The following is a 16,323-nucleotide window of genomic DNA, read 5'->3' on the forward strand; positions in this document are numbered from 1 at the left end:
TGGCTCGGGTACAGCCATTGGCCACGCGTATGGGTTCCGTGGCAACCGCATTATTGATTGGGTCGATCGTAGCAGCGCTGGTCCTTCACATTAACGTGCCGCCGGGAGATGGAACGATTATCTGTTCAGTCGATCGATCTCGATCAAGGTACAATGAGCGCTACAGGGTAGACACATCAGCAACCGATTGGATAGAACTCGTCTTCACGTGGAGTACGTCGGTCCGGAGGAGCCACTGGTGGATACGAACGGCGGTTACCCATGGTGTCAACGTCAGGAAATTGCATTGTCGCCGTTTCAGGGCTGGACACTACCCGTTTTGCCAGAGGCAAGAAGCCTCTAGAAAATATCAGCCTCGTGGGGCCGGGCCTCGGCCGTAGCCCAGCGACCCAACCTCACTCACCCACCACCCTCCAAACCATCAGCCAAGCGCGCGCGGGGGGACGGGACGGATCAGCCCATCGGAACTGGGGCCATGGAACAGAACGGCGTTCTGCCGTCCGCGCGCTTGGCGTTACGCGGACACGTACGCCCCCGCCTGTCGCAAAAGCGCCCAGCCGCCACGTCTGGCCGCCCACGCGACAGACCACTTCGCTTGGATGCGCCGCGCAGCAGCAGCAGGTCCCCATGCGATGCGCGCGTTCCGGTCGCTGCGCGGAGATTTTCGGCGAGCGCAGTGAATCAAATCACGCGGGTCGGGGTAGAAGCCTCGACGAGCCTCCACTCCTGATCGATCCCGCGGGTCGCAGCAGCAGCGCGCCGTGCCAACGCCGTGCGTGCATGGCGAACAGTCAGCAGCTCGGACCCGGCAAATTTCGACGACCTGGCGCGGCCCCGCCGACGTGCCACCGCACCACGGAGCGCTGAGACCGTGCGGCTCGGGCAGCAAGCTCTGAAACCGCCGAGGACGTCCCGTCATTCCGCACCGAAGACAACACTAGTCACAGTATAATCTGGGGCCGGAGCGTCAGATTTCCCTTGTCCGTTTCTCGTTTCGTGGCGGGTTTGAAAAATTGCGCAGCGCCCGCTGCCGGGCGTGAGCTAGACGGGATGGGGGCGAGCGAGCGTCACGGCTCGCGGTGGGTCGAGTTCGGGTCGGGCGGCAAGTCGTTCGGTAGTTTCCTCTTTCCTATGTGCAGCAGCAGTATGGGTGAGCGCGGGGCCTACATGACCTTATCCATCTGCAACGTCGGGAAAAACGAATGAGCAGATCTGTTCGTCGGGTTTGAGTTACAGTTGCTCGTGTTTTTTTATAGATTAAATTTCAAGAGAAATAATATATTTATACGTGGGTTTTTAATCTTTCTTACATGTGTTACGGAAAAAATCATATAGGTGGGTGTGGATCTGAGCGTGGTTGGCGTGCACTTAAAAAACAACGTCAGGAAAGCGACACCGGGCATACAATTATACTCTCCTCGTTTAGGAATAATAAATTCTTTTATGTTCGGTCTTCGGAGTTGGATTTTGATTAATTTTTTAAAAAAAATATATCATTTATAGCTACAAAACCTATATAATGTGAAATCATTTTAAATTATAAATCTAGTTATATAATTTTTATACATTATTATGATTTGATTTTATATTAGTCAAAGTACATAAAATTTGATTTTTTTAAAAAAATACGTTTACTATTTTTAAATAGATGGAGGATTAGATTAGCTATGTAGGGTCCACTGTACTGTAATCGATCAATTATTGATCCTCCCTGGCGCGGAGACTCGCAGCCTCCTGTTTTCTTAATATAAACGTTTCTTTTGGCATCACAGGTTTGTGCGCGAGCTATTTTAAGAATTCCATGTACTGAGAATAGTCTAGAAATGAAGTTTTCCAGCGTCTGCATAGTGTTCAGTGGGGTCATGTGGCCGTCACATCGAGATAAGCGTGAACTGTTCAACCATCTGTCATATCGATCGCGATATGATACAATTGTACTGATCTAAGGTGTAGTGGTCATCCAAAAGAAATGGAGTGCCATTTTAGCAACTGCGATTAATAGGTAGTCTACCATTTTATGCTCCTGTTGAATGCAGCATGAGAACATTCCTACTGGTGCATAGAAACATTCTGGGATGTGTAAGCAAGATGAAGCGTCCTCTCGCTTTAAAAAGAAGAAAAAAATGAAGCATCTCCCTCTTCTAGCACCGAGACCCCTAACAATAAAAACGGTAAACGACGCGAGACAGGGCACGATTACTTCTTCTCTTTGCAGAATTCCACTAGAACAAGGTGAAATTAAACTTTTCCATTCTTGAAAGAGATAAAATACATGCGATCGATCAACTGATCAACCGTACAAACTAAAACTATTCCTCCTTTCTCCAGGTGCCCTTAAAATTGTCACACCATGAATGAACACCCTCTTAGTTGCATCTCCATGAATAAAAGAAAAGATCTTATATATTACTACCCGATTTTTTTCTCAGGTCTGGCAAAAAAAAAAAGAAAGAAATCAAGAGAGAAGCAATTAATATTGCTCATTTCTAACCTACTTGTAGCATCTAGCTAGAACAACCGCCGAGTCTGCTCTCCGGCCGCGGCCGGTACTTCAGTCCTCGAAGCCGGTCTTCTTCCAGACGGCGTCCCGGACCCGGCTGAGGTCACGCCCCTTGAGCGTCCTGCCGATCCCCTCGTGCACCGACAGCGACGCGGCCCGGCTGCGCCACGCCAGCTCGTGAGGTGGGATCACCGTGGCGCCACCACTGGCCGCCCTGCCGTAGTCGTAGTCGTCGTCCCCGTCGAGCTCCCACCCGCCCTCGTGGTGGTTCCTGTACTCGACCCCGAGGATTTTCTGCCAGTCCGGTATGTTCATCGGCAGCGACCCCGGCGCGGCGCCCCGGCTGTCCAGCGGCTTCTTCCGCCCGGCGCGGGAGGCCGGGATCGGGCGCGCCCGGGCGGCGGCTAGCTCGGCCGGGCCGGAGTATTCCACGCCGCCGGCAGGGGCAAACGAGCCCCAGACGTCCGACTCGTCGAACTCGTCCGCCGCCCCGCCGGGGCACGTTGCCGCCGCGCCCCGGGACGGCGAGAACATCCGGTACGCGTGCTTCGCGGCCGCCGATCTCGCACTCCCGGCCATGCTGATCGATCGGTCTTGCTGTTTCCCCTTGCCTTGCCTTTACCGTGACGCTTAGCTAGCTTTGCAGCAAGTTGCAACCGCCGATCTTTGCCGAGGAGTGCGAGAGAATGGTGCTAGGTGAGGTTGGCAATGGTTTTGGAGCTTGCGTGGGTTGGTTCTTATAGTCAGAGGGTGAGGAGGGCGGCAGCTACAAGCGGTGGGTGGGCTCGCGGAGTGAGACGTGAGGGACCCGAAGCGGATAAGGCTGTTTCCGGAATGACGGCCCAGCCCTCCGGCTCCGGGTGTTTGCCTCGCCACTAACACGGATGTGCACCGGCGGCCGTGGGGCGTCATGGTCTGAGACGGTGCACGGTAGGCACGGTGGCGTTTTGTAACAGGAAAAAAAGAGGTGGGACAGGAAAAGAGAAATAAATAAAGGATTAAAGATAGAAGTATGAAAGAGAGGTGAGCAGTTAGGATTAAATTTTGTTTCTATTTCAATGAGATATTATTTTCATTTTATTTTTATTTTAGTAAGATATTATCTCTCTTTCCTAATATGCAAAAGGCACATAGGGTATGGCTCACCAAAACACTTTGTCACCTGCGTTCTGAATGTGCTAACCTTGTGCTAGGAACCTCCCACCGGACACACTTTTTGTCACATCCGATCTGAATGTTCCAACCTTGTTTTTCCCTGATCACTACTGTGCTTGCGCCACCATGCAAAGTAGATACGAGTACACACATGACTCACGTACGAGACTACGTTGTACAACTACAGACAACACTACACAACAGGGATATGTCATATGTGTATATGGCTGATGAGGTAAAGACTAGTTGTCGCTTGGGGTAGTGATACTTGAAACTGATTCTACGAGCTGCATCACTGATTCTACGAGCTGCATCTCTACATTAGCTCATTTAGGCTCTGACCGTATGAGATTTGCTGCTATCATCAAGGATATTCTAGAGCTAAAAACCTGTCTTGGAGAATTCAAGGTCTAAAAAACAAAGAGACACCCGAATATTGTTGCTCATGAGCTAGTGAAACATGCTAGGAGAGCACATAGCTCGGCAGTATGGACAGCAAAGGCTGCTTTATGTATCGGGCACTGGTGCTCAAATATTGTAACTCATGTACCTTTTAATATATATAAAGCATCTTTTTATCGGAAAAAAGGGTAAAGCTGGTACTACTTGTTAGGAAACTATATATATATATATATATATATATATATATATATATATATATATATATATATATATATATACACACACACACATACATACATACATGAAACATAATCCCTCATTGTAATATAGATGAATAAACAATAAACAATTTTTTTCTTTACATTGTATCTACATTGCAATTGTTCTCTCGAAGGATCGCTCGACTATAGCCAATAGCAGCGGTTTCTCAATACGTTATCAGCATGAAGCTCTGTTAGAGACCAAGCTATGAATCGGATCGTCTCGCTTCGCAAGGACTAAAAGGTACGATTGATTCGGTACGTTTTCTAGCTATTATTGTTTTTGCTTCGGATACGTAAATCTGCGTGAATAGTACAAATAGTAGCAGTAGAGTGAATAGCATGAACAGTGAAATGATTTGACAACAGTGGCTGCTCCGGTGGGGCCTGCAGCCCTCACCATGCCATAAGCTGGGAACCGGCGACCGCCTCTCTACACATATAGGAAAAAAGGGAGAGGCACGACACCTCGTCACACATGGAAGCCGATGGCCTCCCAGTCCAGTGCTAGGCACACCACTAGCCATCGTCGTTGGCCGGACCCCGACGGCCGTCCTCCGCACCAAACGCGGTGGCTCGAAGACCTCCGCCACATATTAAAGAAAAAACAACAAAAAAGGGGGTGGATGGGGGCACCGCCGGCATGGAAGCCGGCGGCCTCCTCGCTTCACCGTGTCGCAGTCCCTCGTATGGCCACCGAAGACGCTGCCGCCTGCATTACTGTGCGCCGTCGATTGAAGCCGGCCACCCACCACCGTTGTAGCTTGCTTGAAGGCACACGGGCCACAGTCGACTTGAAGGCACCACATGCCATCACCTGGAGTTGAGCCGTCACCCATAGTCGAGCCACCACTCGGAGCTGAGTCGTTGTCGACCGCCGTAGGCTCCCGCGAAATGCGCCACGTTGGACGCACGTGCTTCGTGCGTCACCAACCTGAAGTGGGCCACCGCTAGGTCAGAGTGGCAGCTACAGTTTGGAAACCCTAGCTGTCCCGTTATATGGGAAGCGCATGGACCGGATAGGCTGGGGCGGCCCAATGTTAGCGGCTCGGCCCAATTAACAAAGAAAACTGGTGGAAATAGAAGGAAAAAGAAAAAATCTAAAATTTGACATTTAGCCCTTGGGTTTCCCATTATTTGAGCGTAATTTCTAAATTTTTGTGTTTAGGCCCTTGGTTGTTCTGAAATTTTTTCAGATGCTTTGTTTTTGCATAGAAGTACCTCTAGAATTCAAAATTTGTATCTGTTTTAGCAATTATGATGTACTTAATTATGTTATTATTGTTTTTATGCTAATAATTATTGTTTTTACTGTTTAAATTGCATGTTATGCATTTAAGTTCAGTAAAATTCGAATGATAGCATAGGAAATGTCGAAAAAATTTACAGTAACCCTATTTAGCAATATGATGCACCTTTACTAGTAGTAATTCTTGCTTTATTAAATATGTAGATGGTTGGTATCATGAACAAGGAGTTCGCTGAGCTTAGTGTTGATGGCCGTAACTATCTCACTAGACCGTCAGATGTCTGGATTGTACTTGGAGCAAAAAGACTATGTACTGCTATTGGCCTAGAAACAAGTAGTGCAATAGTTCACACGGAGGATGAGAATGATCAAACACTTTATTTTCTCCGTCACCATCTCTCTCCCACTTTGAAGAATGATTACATGGCAACGACCAGCACCAAAGCACTATGGGACACGTTGCATGAGCGTTTTGAGCGTCTTAAGTACACCATCAAGCCTATTGCAGAGCAAGAATTGGTCCGGTTCCGTTTCTATGATTTCAAGCATGTCAGAGAGTACAACTCCACATTACATCGCATTTGCACACTCCTGTGTCTCTATGAGAAAGAGATCACATGAGAGGAGAAAATTGAGAAGACTCACTCCACTTTCCACCCGAATGCGGCAGAATCCGCACGCAATCATCGTCAATCAAAATACAAGAAGTATTCTGAATTGATTGACGTATTATAGCTTCATGAAGTTCATGACAAAGTCATCACCAAGAACGTCTCATCCTAGCCGCAAGTGAAGAGCAGTGGTCTAGAAGTCAATCACAACTCTTTCAAAGCACGCAAGAGCCGCAATAAGAAGCGGGGGAAGAGAGGAAGGAAAGTGGTAGCAGACAAAGTCAAGTTTGGTGATGATAATGGCAATACAAAGAAAGAAGTCAAGCTATACGGTGAGCAAAATCAGACATGCTATAAGTGCGGTGTTTGAGGCTATTAGTCCCGAATCTGCAAAGCACCAAAGCATATTGTGAAATCATACCAGAAGAAGAAAAAGGAGCAGCCATAAGCACACCTCACTATTGCAATGGAGATGAAAGGGGATAAAGCAGCCGCAATTAAAAGGAATGCATCTCACATGAAAGTTGATGATGCTCCCACAGTGCCAGTAAAAGACCTCCAATAAAGGATGTGGAGATCTCTACTTTGTCCTTCTCCACTACCATAGAAAATGTCATAAAGGATGAAGCGAAAAAATAAAGCCATTGAAGATGAAGTGGTCGGATATTTCACAGACTCTATCTATAATTAGAGTAATTAGTTATTTACTTAGTTGCTGAATTTAGGATGATTGAATGAATAAATGAAAGCTTTAGAAGAGCAAGCTTAACTGCAAACAATATTTTTCGATAGTTAATAGAACATTTAGTCTTGTTGCTACTTCATCGCATGCAAATGATTGAATGCTTTATGTATAGAATATGTACAGCGTCCGTATAGAGAAAGTGTGTATTGTGGATAGTGGAACTATAAATACCATCTTAAGAAAAAAGATGTATTTTTAGTCTATTAAAAATAGGTCTGAAAAAATGATGGATGTCACTCGTAGTAATAAATTTATAGTAGATTTTGAAAGAGCCACAATCATACTATCTATGGATCTACGTTGCACATTAAAGAAATATTGTTATATCCTGAATCTACAAAAAAATTCTTAAGTTTAAAGATATTCGCGCTAATAGTTTTCATGTAGAAATTAGTGAAGAAGATGGTAGGGAACACCTACTTATCACTAAATGTGATAGTGAAGTAAGAATACTAGAAAAACTTTCCTTCATAAGCAGTGGCTTGTACTACACTTACATTAAAATACCTGAAGTGTTCACTACCTTGATGACTATGTTTCATAGTATATAATTATTCTCCTTATGACATGATAGATTAGGTTATCATGGTCTTAGAATGACGAGGAACATAATTACTAACTCACAGGGTCATGGCGTAAATGTGAATAATTTTTCGAATCATGAAGGTTTTGTATGCCATGCATGTGCTACCGAGAAATTAATTATAAGACCATCTACCTTGAAGGTATAAGTTGAAATCCCTACATTCTTAGACCGAATCCAGGGGGATATTTATGGTCATATTTAGTCATTTTCTGTCCCGTTTCGGTACTTTATGGTATTGATAGATATATCCTCAAAATGATTGCATGTATGTCTATTATCTACCCGTAACCACGTCTTTGCAAAGTTGATATCACAGATCATACAATTCAGGAATAATTTTCTGGATCATCACGTGAAATTCATTAAAATGGACAACACTGGAGAATTACTTCTAAAGTGTTTGATAATTATTGCACTGGTATGGGAATTAAAGTTAAACATTCTGTACTGCACGTCCACACTCAGAATGGACTAGCCGAAGCATTGATAAAAAGAATAAAATTTATTACTAGATATTTGTTGCAGCACTATAATTTATCTGCTACATGTTGGAGACATGTAGTTTTATATGCGGCAGCTCTCATTAATTATAGATCATCCTTGTCGGTGACATGGGAACCAGGGGTCCCTGAGTCCCGATGCTAAGAACAGTAGTGTGCCATGTGGTGCCCTCCCTCGGGGATTATCTTCCCGAGGTCTGAGAAGATCAAGTTCTGGGAGAGGGTGCTCGGGGTCATGAACAGTGGTCCCTGAGTACCCGAGTTCCCCGATGATCCGAGAAGGCCCAGTTCCGGGAGAGGGTGCTCGGGGCCATAAACAGTGGTCCCCGAGCACCTGAGTTCCTCGATGATAAAAGAAGATCAAGTCCCGGGAAAGGGTGCTCGGGGCCATAAATAGTGGTCCCCGAGCACCCGAGTTCCCCGATGAGAAGAGAAGACAGTTCCGGAAGAGGGTGCTCGTGGGCACTGTTTATGAATAGTGGTTCTCGAGCACCCAAGTTCCCCGAGGACCCGAGCAGTATAGTACCAGGAGAGGACGCTCGGGGCCATAAACAGTGGTCCCCGAGCACCTGTGTTCCCCGAGGACCAAGAGAGGGCATATCCGGGAGAGAGTAATCGGGGCTGTGAACATTAGCCCCCGAGCACTCACAGTTCCCCGATGGACTGAGAAGTCCTCCTCCGGTGGTCCCCATATGGGCTCAGCGGTGAGGTGTCAACTAGTGAGAGGCCCGATGCCGCATTTAAGAGGGCGCGTGACCTGTCACTTCCAACCACTCTCTCCACGCTTGCTGTCAGTCCCTGCCACGGTTTGGCAGGGAGACGTGGGGGCATTTAATGCATGGGTCCCATCGTGCGTCATCCGACGCGCCTCGGGATAACGTCGCAGGGCTCGAGGCATAACGCCTGCTCCCCTGTTGTGTCAGACTTACTCTGACTGGGCGGGCACGCGGGGCTGCTCGGTGGCTACCCGGCGGGCCCTCCCCACTGCACCGCTGAAAAGCGGAATGACGACTACGAAGATCGGACGGGGGCGCGTTTTCAACCCTCCCCGTCACCTCAAGCAGCAGCCCATGATGGTTGTTTTCCATTTATGGCGTCTTGAAACTTGCATCAATCCTTTTTGGGCACGCCATTCGCCCCACCGTGTATAAAAGAGGGACGGTCTCCCCAGAGAAGGGAGGAGCTTTGAGGCCTACATCAGACGAGTCTGAAGAACGCTCAGAGACTTAGATCAACCGAAGAACAAGGAGTACGAAGCTCTAGACTTAGACAAATATTCTTGTAACACAGCAGATCCTCAGAGAGACATTCTCAGAGCATTTATAGAATACACACAGGAGTAGGTTATTACGCTCAGTGCGGCCCGAACCTGTCTAAAATTCCCCTGAGCATTTACTTTCTCCTGCATCCGATCATTCCCTCCGCCTACATCTCATTTACTCCCATTTATTTTACGTACAAAGGAGGACTCAGAATCATCCCCCCCGCCGAATCTCAAAGGGGGTCCCTCCGGATCCCCGCTTGAGGAGTTCACCCTCCGATAATCCTCCTATAACATCCATTCACTTATGCAACTAATGAAAGGGGTAATTCGGAAGATTTCCCAATTACGCAACTTTAGATGTATGGTTTATGTGCCAATACCGTAGCCACAGCGAACCGTTATGGGATATTTTCGGAAAGTTAGAATATATGTCGATTATGAGACTGTATCCATAATCCGATATTTAGACCAAACAACTAGAAATCTACATACAGCCCGCTTCGCTAATTGTATTTTTGTTGAAAATAATTTCCGTCGTTACGGGGAGAAAATATACCCTTAGACGAAAAATATCAGGAAATTATACGGCAGGACAAAATTGCGGCACATGATCCTCGCACTAGTGAAGCAAATGATAAAGTGCAAAAAATTATTGATTTGCAAAAATTCGCAAACGATCTACCAGATCATTTTTGTGATTTGAAGAGCGTGACTTAGTCGCATCGCATGTGTCTGCATGCAATACACCGGAGAAGGTGGAAGTACCAAAAGAAGGTACCTCTTATCTTGCACTAGGAGCTTAAAAAATAATAAAATGACAAAAAATTCGGTACCTAAAATCTCAAATAGTCGAAGACATCTGGTAAAAATGGGAAATGAGATCTTATCATAACTGATCATAAAAATGCCCTAAAGGAATAAGAAGGGAAGCCATTTGAGACCTGACGATGGTATAGATCCTTAGAAAGTAGGTATACCAAATTTGAATCTTTCCACACAGGAATTGATGCTGTTAAACTAAAGGAGCTTGCTCAAACAATTAGAAATTATGAAGAGCGAGATGTAGAAGTACCTGAATGTGCAACCCATAATGAAATAGCAACAAACTATGTGAATTCAGAGGAATCATAGAATATAGCAACCACAATAGTTGATTGTGGCAATTTTGTTTACTACACAAATAAAATTGCCACAGGTATAAATCATGACACTGATTGTATAATGAGCTCAGATTGGGAAGACTGACAGAAGGTAATAATAGCTGAACTATTATCCCTGAACAAAAGAGAGATTTTTAGGCCAGTATACCGCACACCTGCCCACATAAAACAAATAGGATATAAGTGGATTTTTATTTATAAGAGGAATAAAAGGAATGAAATTGTGAGGTACAAAGTACGACTAGTGGCGCAATGTTTCACTCAACGACCAGATGTTGATTATAAAGAAACTCCTTCCTCGGTAATGGGTGGTATTACGTTTAGATATTTAATCTCAATGGCAGTCAACCTGGAGTTAAAAATAAAATTGATGGATGTTATGACAACATATCTTTATGGGAGTCTTGATTCGTATATTTATATAAAGGTACCTAAAGAAATATCATTGCTGAATCAGGATAGATGAAATAGATTCCTTTATAGCGTACAATTGAAGAAGTCGTTATATGGGTTGAAATAGTCAGGTAGAATGTGTTACAATCATTTGCGTAAATTTCTCAGAAAATGAGGTTACACAAATAGCATAGATTATCCTTGTGTATTCATAAGAAGGTCTCATAATGGATTTTGCATAATATATGTATATGTAGATGATCTGAATCATCAATACATAAGAAGAAATAGAGCAAGCAAGCTTGTACTTGAAGTCTGAATTTAAAATAAAAGATTTGAGTAAAACCAAAATTCTTAGGCCTACAGCTAGAGCATATGGCGAGATAAAATCTTTATACATCAATCAAACTACACTCAGAAGGTGTTAGAGCGGTTTCGTTTTGAAAAATCATTTGGTGCCAAAATCCCCATGGTCGGAAGGCCATTGCAAGCATATCAAGATCTCTGTCGACATAGAGAAGAGAGGGAGGATGTATTGAGACCGAAATTCCTATATTTAAGTGCAATATGTGCATTAATATATCTGGCTAATTGCATTAGGCCAGACATATCATTTGCACTAAATCTACTAGCATGAAACCCACTAAAAGGTATTGGAATGGCTTGAAAGATATTTTACGTTACTTGAAAGGTAGCAAAGATATGAGTTTGTTCTACAGAAAGAATCAGGGCTAAGTTTGGTTGGATACGTCGATGTTAGGTATCCATCAGACATGCATTCAGTGAAATCACATACTGACTATGTTTTCTTATGTGGTGGAACTGCAATTTCCTGGAGACCGTCAAAGAAAAATCTTGTATTTACTTCGATGAACCACTCGAAAATAATAACTTTATATGAAGCTTAGAAGAATGACTAATCATATCCACTAGTCATATGGTTTGAACACTACTAACACCCCTACCATTATCTATGAAGATAATGCTGCATGTGTTGCATAAGTGCAATCGGCATATGTGAAAAGCAACTTAACGAAGCATATCAACCCCAAGTTCTTTTATGCTCATGAATTGTATAAGATGAATGAAATAAAGGTAATACATACCAAGTTATGTGAAAATCTTGCAAATTAGTTTACCAAGTCTCTCATTGCATCTAATTTTAAAAGATGTGTCCGTAGTATTAGGATGATGAAGCTTAGAGAGTTGTACATTTCCAGGGAGAATGTTCACATAATAACGATATGAAGAATTAAATCTTAGTCAAGAAGATTAAGTACCTAAAAGTTAATTATGAAGATTATATAAAACATTTTGGGTGGATTATACTCTTCTTTTCTTAGATGAGTTTTCCTGAAGTTTCTTATGTTACGGGTTTTAACGAGGCAATTCATGTGATCATGTCGTGAGCTATGCATTCTTTCTCCTATTTTTTTCACTTGATTTTTGAAGAGTTTTAATAAGATATATGCATTTCACGAGAAGTGTCAAAGTGAGTATTAGGAAACCTAAAGTTTGCAATGAAATGTGGGTCTATCTTAATCTCTTGAAAGATTCGATTATATCTCTTAGGTATTTTTGGCACTATATATACTAGGCAGAATCGCTCATTGTAAACATATTGAAATTAAGAATAAATAGTTTTTTTTCCTTATATTACGCCTCCTTTACAATTATTTTTTAAGAGATCCTTGAACTACATCTAATAGCAGCAATTTCTTAATACTAGTTGTCATTTGCCGGTAATAAGGTCAACTAGATGGATTTGCGTGCCTATGCCACACCCTTTTTGTTGGATAGAGCGTGACAAAATAAGACTAAAAAATTAGGTTCACTGATTTTGAGCATCCCAATATTTATTTATGAATTTATTGATATTTAATACATTCATTTAATTATGAGAAAAATAATGATATTTTTATGTATAAACATAATTTAACATGTAGACGACAGTAATACAAACCTAACTAAATTTGTTTCATATTTTTTAGTTTTAGATATTTTTCTATGTATTTTAGATTATTTCAACCAATTTATTAATATAACTATTATTACTTTCACTATTTTCTAAAAATCCACATATACACATACATATATGTATATGTATACGCACACATACCTATAAGTATACATATACGTATATGTATATGTACATATACACACATATATTTATTTGTACATATATATATGTATACCTACATGAGATCTATATAAATCGTAGTTATAGTAACATGATCTTGTAAAATTATTTTAAATCTTAGTCCTTTAATATATGTAATAGATGTGTCATAATATTTAGCGGAAGGGTAATTCCGTGGTCTACTTATGACAATGAACAAAAATAATTTTCCAGTGCTCGAGTTTGTCGCTGCACGCACGATGGCATCATTATTGGCCCCGCTAGCGTGTGTCTATGGGTCTGTGATGGTGACACGTGGTTCTGCCCCTCGCGCTTGGCACGCCCCGCCGGTGGCAAGGGTCCCCATACCATAGGCCGTGGGCGGAGACGGAGGCTGGGCAGCGGGCACGCGAATTCGGTACGCGGGTGGTAGATTCACGACTCTTACATGCGGGACCCACGTCCAGGATGTGCCAGGCGCGCGTAGTCACGTAGCAGTTCCATTCTACGTGAGGCCACTGCCCCACTGGCTTTTAATAAATAGCTTCAACTTACGACAGATGAGTAAGTGATGCTAAAAGAAAGACCTCTTAGATCAGTTTGGAGTAAAATTAGTGAAATTTTTGTTAAATAGTAGTTTTTAGTTTTTAGTTTTTAGAGTGATTTTATAGGAGTGATTTTTTAAATAAAAAGGTATTAAAAGTTGAAAAATACTAGTTTTTTCTGATTCACTTATCGCATAAAATTATTTCTTTTATAAAGTGTATCTCAAATAATTATTTTTAATTATAAAATCACTTTATTAAAAAAAATATTTCTCTATAAACTTGAATTAAAAGAAACTATACCAAACAGAACTCGAGCTAAAACAATAGCCTGTCCCACATACTGCTCGAAAGATTACTTCAGACAAAACAATGGCGTTTTCGACTACAGTGCAAAGACTGTGAGCCCATGCTTTCGAGATGAGAGCTCGATGTAAGCTACAGGGCAGGTGACAGCTATCGGCAAACAACCACGTACTGATATTTCCTGTTCAGAACGAGATTAAAAATAAAATTTTATTATTAAATATAAATCATATAGATATAATTTTTTCAATTTTTTTAAATTAATATATACAATATATATATATATATATATATATATATATATATATATATATATATATATATATATATATATATATATATATATATATATATATATATATATATATATATATATATATATATATATATATATATATATATATATATATATATATATATATATATATATATATATATAAAGCCTCTAAATTTTGAGGACCAGAATAGCTGCCCCGCTCGACCCCCTAGGCCGACCCTGCAAACAACCAAATAAAGTCATGACTACTGTATGGACAATGTTACCAGCCGCTAAAAAAGTCACATAAACTCCCTCCGAGAGGAACGAGAACCTCTGACTTTGGTGAATAACGTCAGAGACTAGAGCAAAGTACTGACCAGTTGCTACAGTATTTTGTTATACAGTAATTTTGATACAGTATTTACAGTGTTATTACATTATTTTCCGACAACAAATCCTATTCATGCAGACACATATAATTGCTGGTTCCCCTTCTGGGGGGCAGAATTATATAACGAGCTAGTAACGATCAAACTTGTTTGAACAAACCGATCCACTCAACATTTCAGGGGAATAAAAGGTCCCAGCAATTGGCGTGTCATGCTTACAAATGGTACCAACTGTGCGACAAGCTTGGCAAATTAATGGTGGCCCTTTTGTGACCACTGTGCACAGTGTTGTCCTCGATCAGGAGTAGCCCAGTCGTCATCGCCTGCAGCACGCAGTGGCGTTCGCGGTGCATGTACTGTACCGGCCGAGCTGTAGTGGAGCCAGGCCCCGAGGGAGCCCGGCGCGCGCGCATGTGGTGTGCGAGCACTGGCCAAGTCCACGTGGGCCCTGACACGGACGCACGTCATTAGGGCTGGGCGCGTCTGTACGCCATCGAGTAGTGCTATTACTTGCCGTGTCGTCGTCTAGTCGTGCTATGTTTATTAGACACAATCAGTTTATTGACCTATCGTCAGTGTCGGTCCTACTGCATATCATTTAATAATATTTATATATTTATTTTTTATCATATTACATATGTATTTTTTTACTCATATATATTTATATCACCTGACATTGCTTACATATTTATATTTTATCATCTTACATTTATATTTTTTATGCTCACGCATATTTCTAATATTTTACGTTTTGTATCAGAGAAATTAGATAATAAGCATAGATAAATAATCGTGTCGATATGTGCACAGTTTAAACCAAACCATCGTGTCGTGCTAATACACACACTATATTAAGATCCTAGTCACGGTATAGCTCTTATATTCATGTCATACCGAACCAACTCAAAATATTTTATATCATACTATACTTTAAGTTATACTAAAACTCGTATCGTGGACGACCTGTAAATAGCACCGCCTAAATCGCACCTCTACCATCGAGCAGGTCAATGCTTTTCCCATGCATGCATAGCCAAACTGTAGAGCACTCGTCTCTATCCCCAACCTGAAAACCATATAGTGGCGGACCGGGCTCATCCAAGTCTCTCTTATCTTCTTCTTTTCCGTCCTTTTTTTCTTTTTTCTTTTTCTCATCTATGTAAAAAATTGTTAAAAGAGTTTACTAAGGTTTTTATTAGCTGTGAAACAGTAGAAGGCTAGATCCTCCAACCCCTGCAACTACCCCTGCAACCATACGTCCTGATGTCCATTATCAGCATTACACCCCCTGTCGTGCACCGATGAGCAATGCCAATACGGACTCGACGGCAAAGCTGAAAAAGGTGTTGCATGTCGATGCGACGAAACGTCTGTGAATCGTGGTATGGTCCCAAATTAAAGGAACAACTACGGCTACTACTATGCTTACGTCGATAGATTGGGGAAAAATGACAAGTGTCAGCGTCACCCAGCCAAATTTCGACAGATGCGCGTATGACCCGTACGCACTCGGGTTACGATCGCCGCCCTTTTTACAAATTTATAAATTTCGAGCTGTAAGTATATTGAAAATATTTAGCTGCATCATTTTATTTTAATTTTAGACTAAAACTGATATTTAAATAATTTTATTTTACTCTATAATCTTAAAATCTAATATGAAACTATTAGATATACCCCACCAAACAGGTCGGCGTACACGATCCATCGACGTAGAAGCGATATGACGCGCCTATACTACTACCGGTTCTTGCTTGCAGCGCGCGGGTCTCCTTCGCCATCACTGCTCTATTCCGGATAAAAAGCTGCAGAGTTATGGGGCGCGCCCAGGTCAACACCGTATGCATACCGGACTGCTCGGCAGACACTCGCGTCTCGGA

At 42.5% G+C, this 16,323-nt stretch overlaps 1 protein-coding gene across 1 annotated transcript; it reads right to left on the reverse strand.

Annotated features, from left to right (window-relative positions):
- Positions 1-2,222: 2,222 nt before the first annotated feature.
- Positions 2,223-3,220, reverse strand: LOC133923575 (protein S40-4-like). The gene has a single exon (XM_062368856.1). It carries the CDS (start codon positions 3,077-3,079, stop codon positions 2,552-2,554), a length of 528 nt encoding a protein of 175 aa, XP_062224840.1. The 5' UTR covers positions 3,080-3,220; the 3' UTR covers positions 2,223-2,551.
- Between the last annotated feature and the right edge of the window lie 13,103 nt (positions 3,221-16,323).

This window comes from Phragmites australis, chromosome 7 (assembly GCF_958298935.1).
Source record: "Phragmites australis chromosome 7, lpPhrAust1.1, whole genome shotgun sequence".
NCBI classification, from domain to species: domain Eukaryota; kingdom Viridiplantae; phylum Streptophyta; class Magnoliopsida; order Poales; family Poaceae; genus Phragmites; species Phragmites australis.

Bases quoted from the DNA above. Each gene is read 5' to 3' on its own strand.
- LOC133923575 (XM_062368856.1), bottom strand. From the start codon at position 3,079: ATGGCCGGGAGTGCGAGATCGGCGGCCGCGAAGCACGCGTACCGGATG.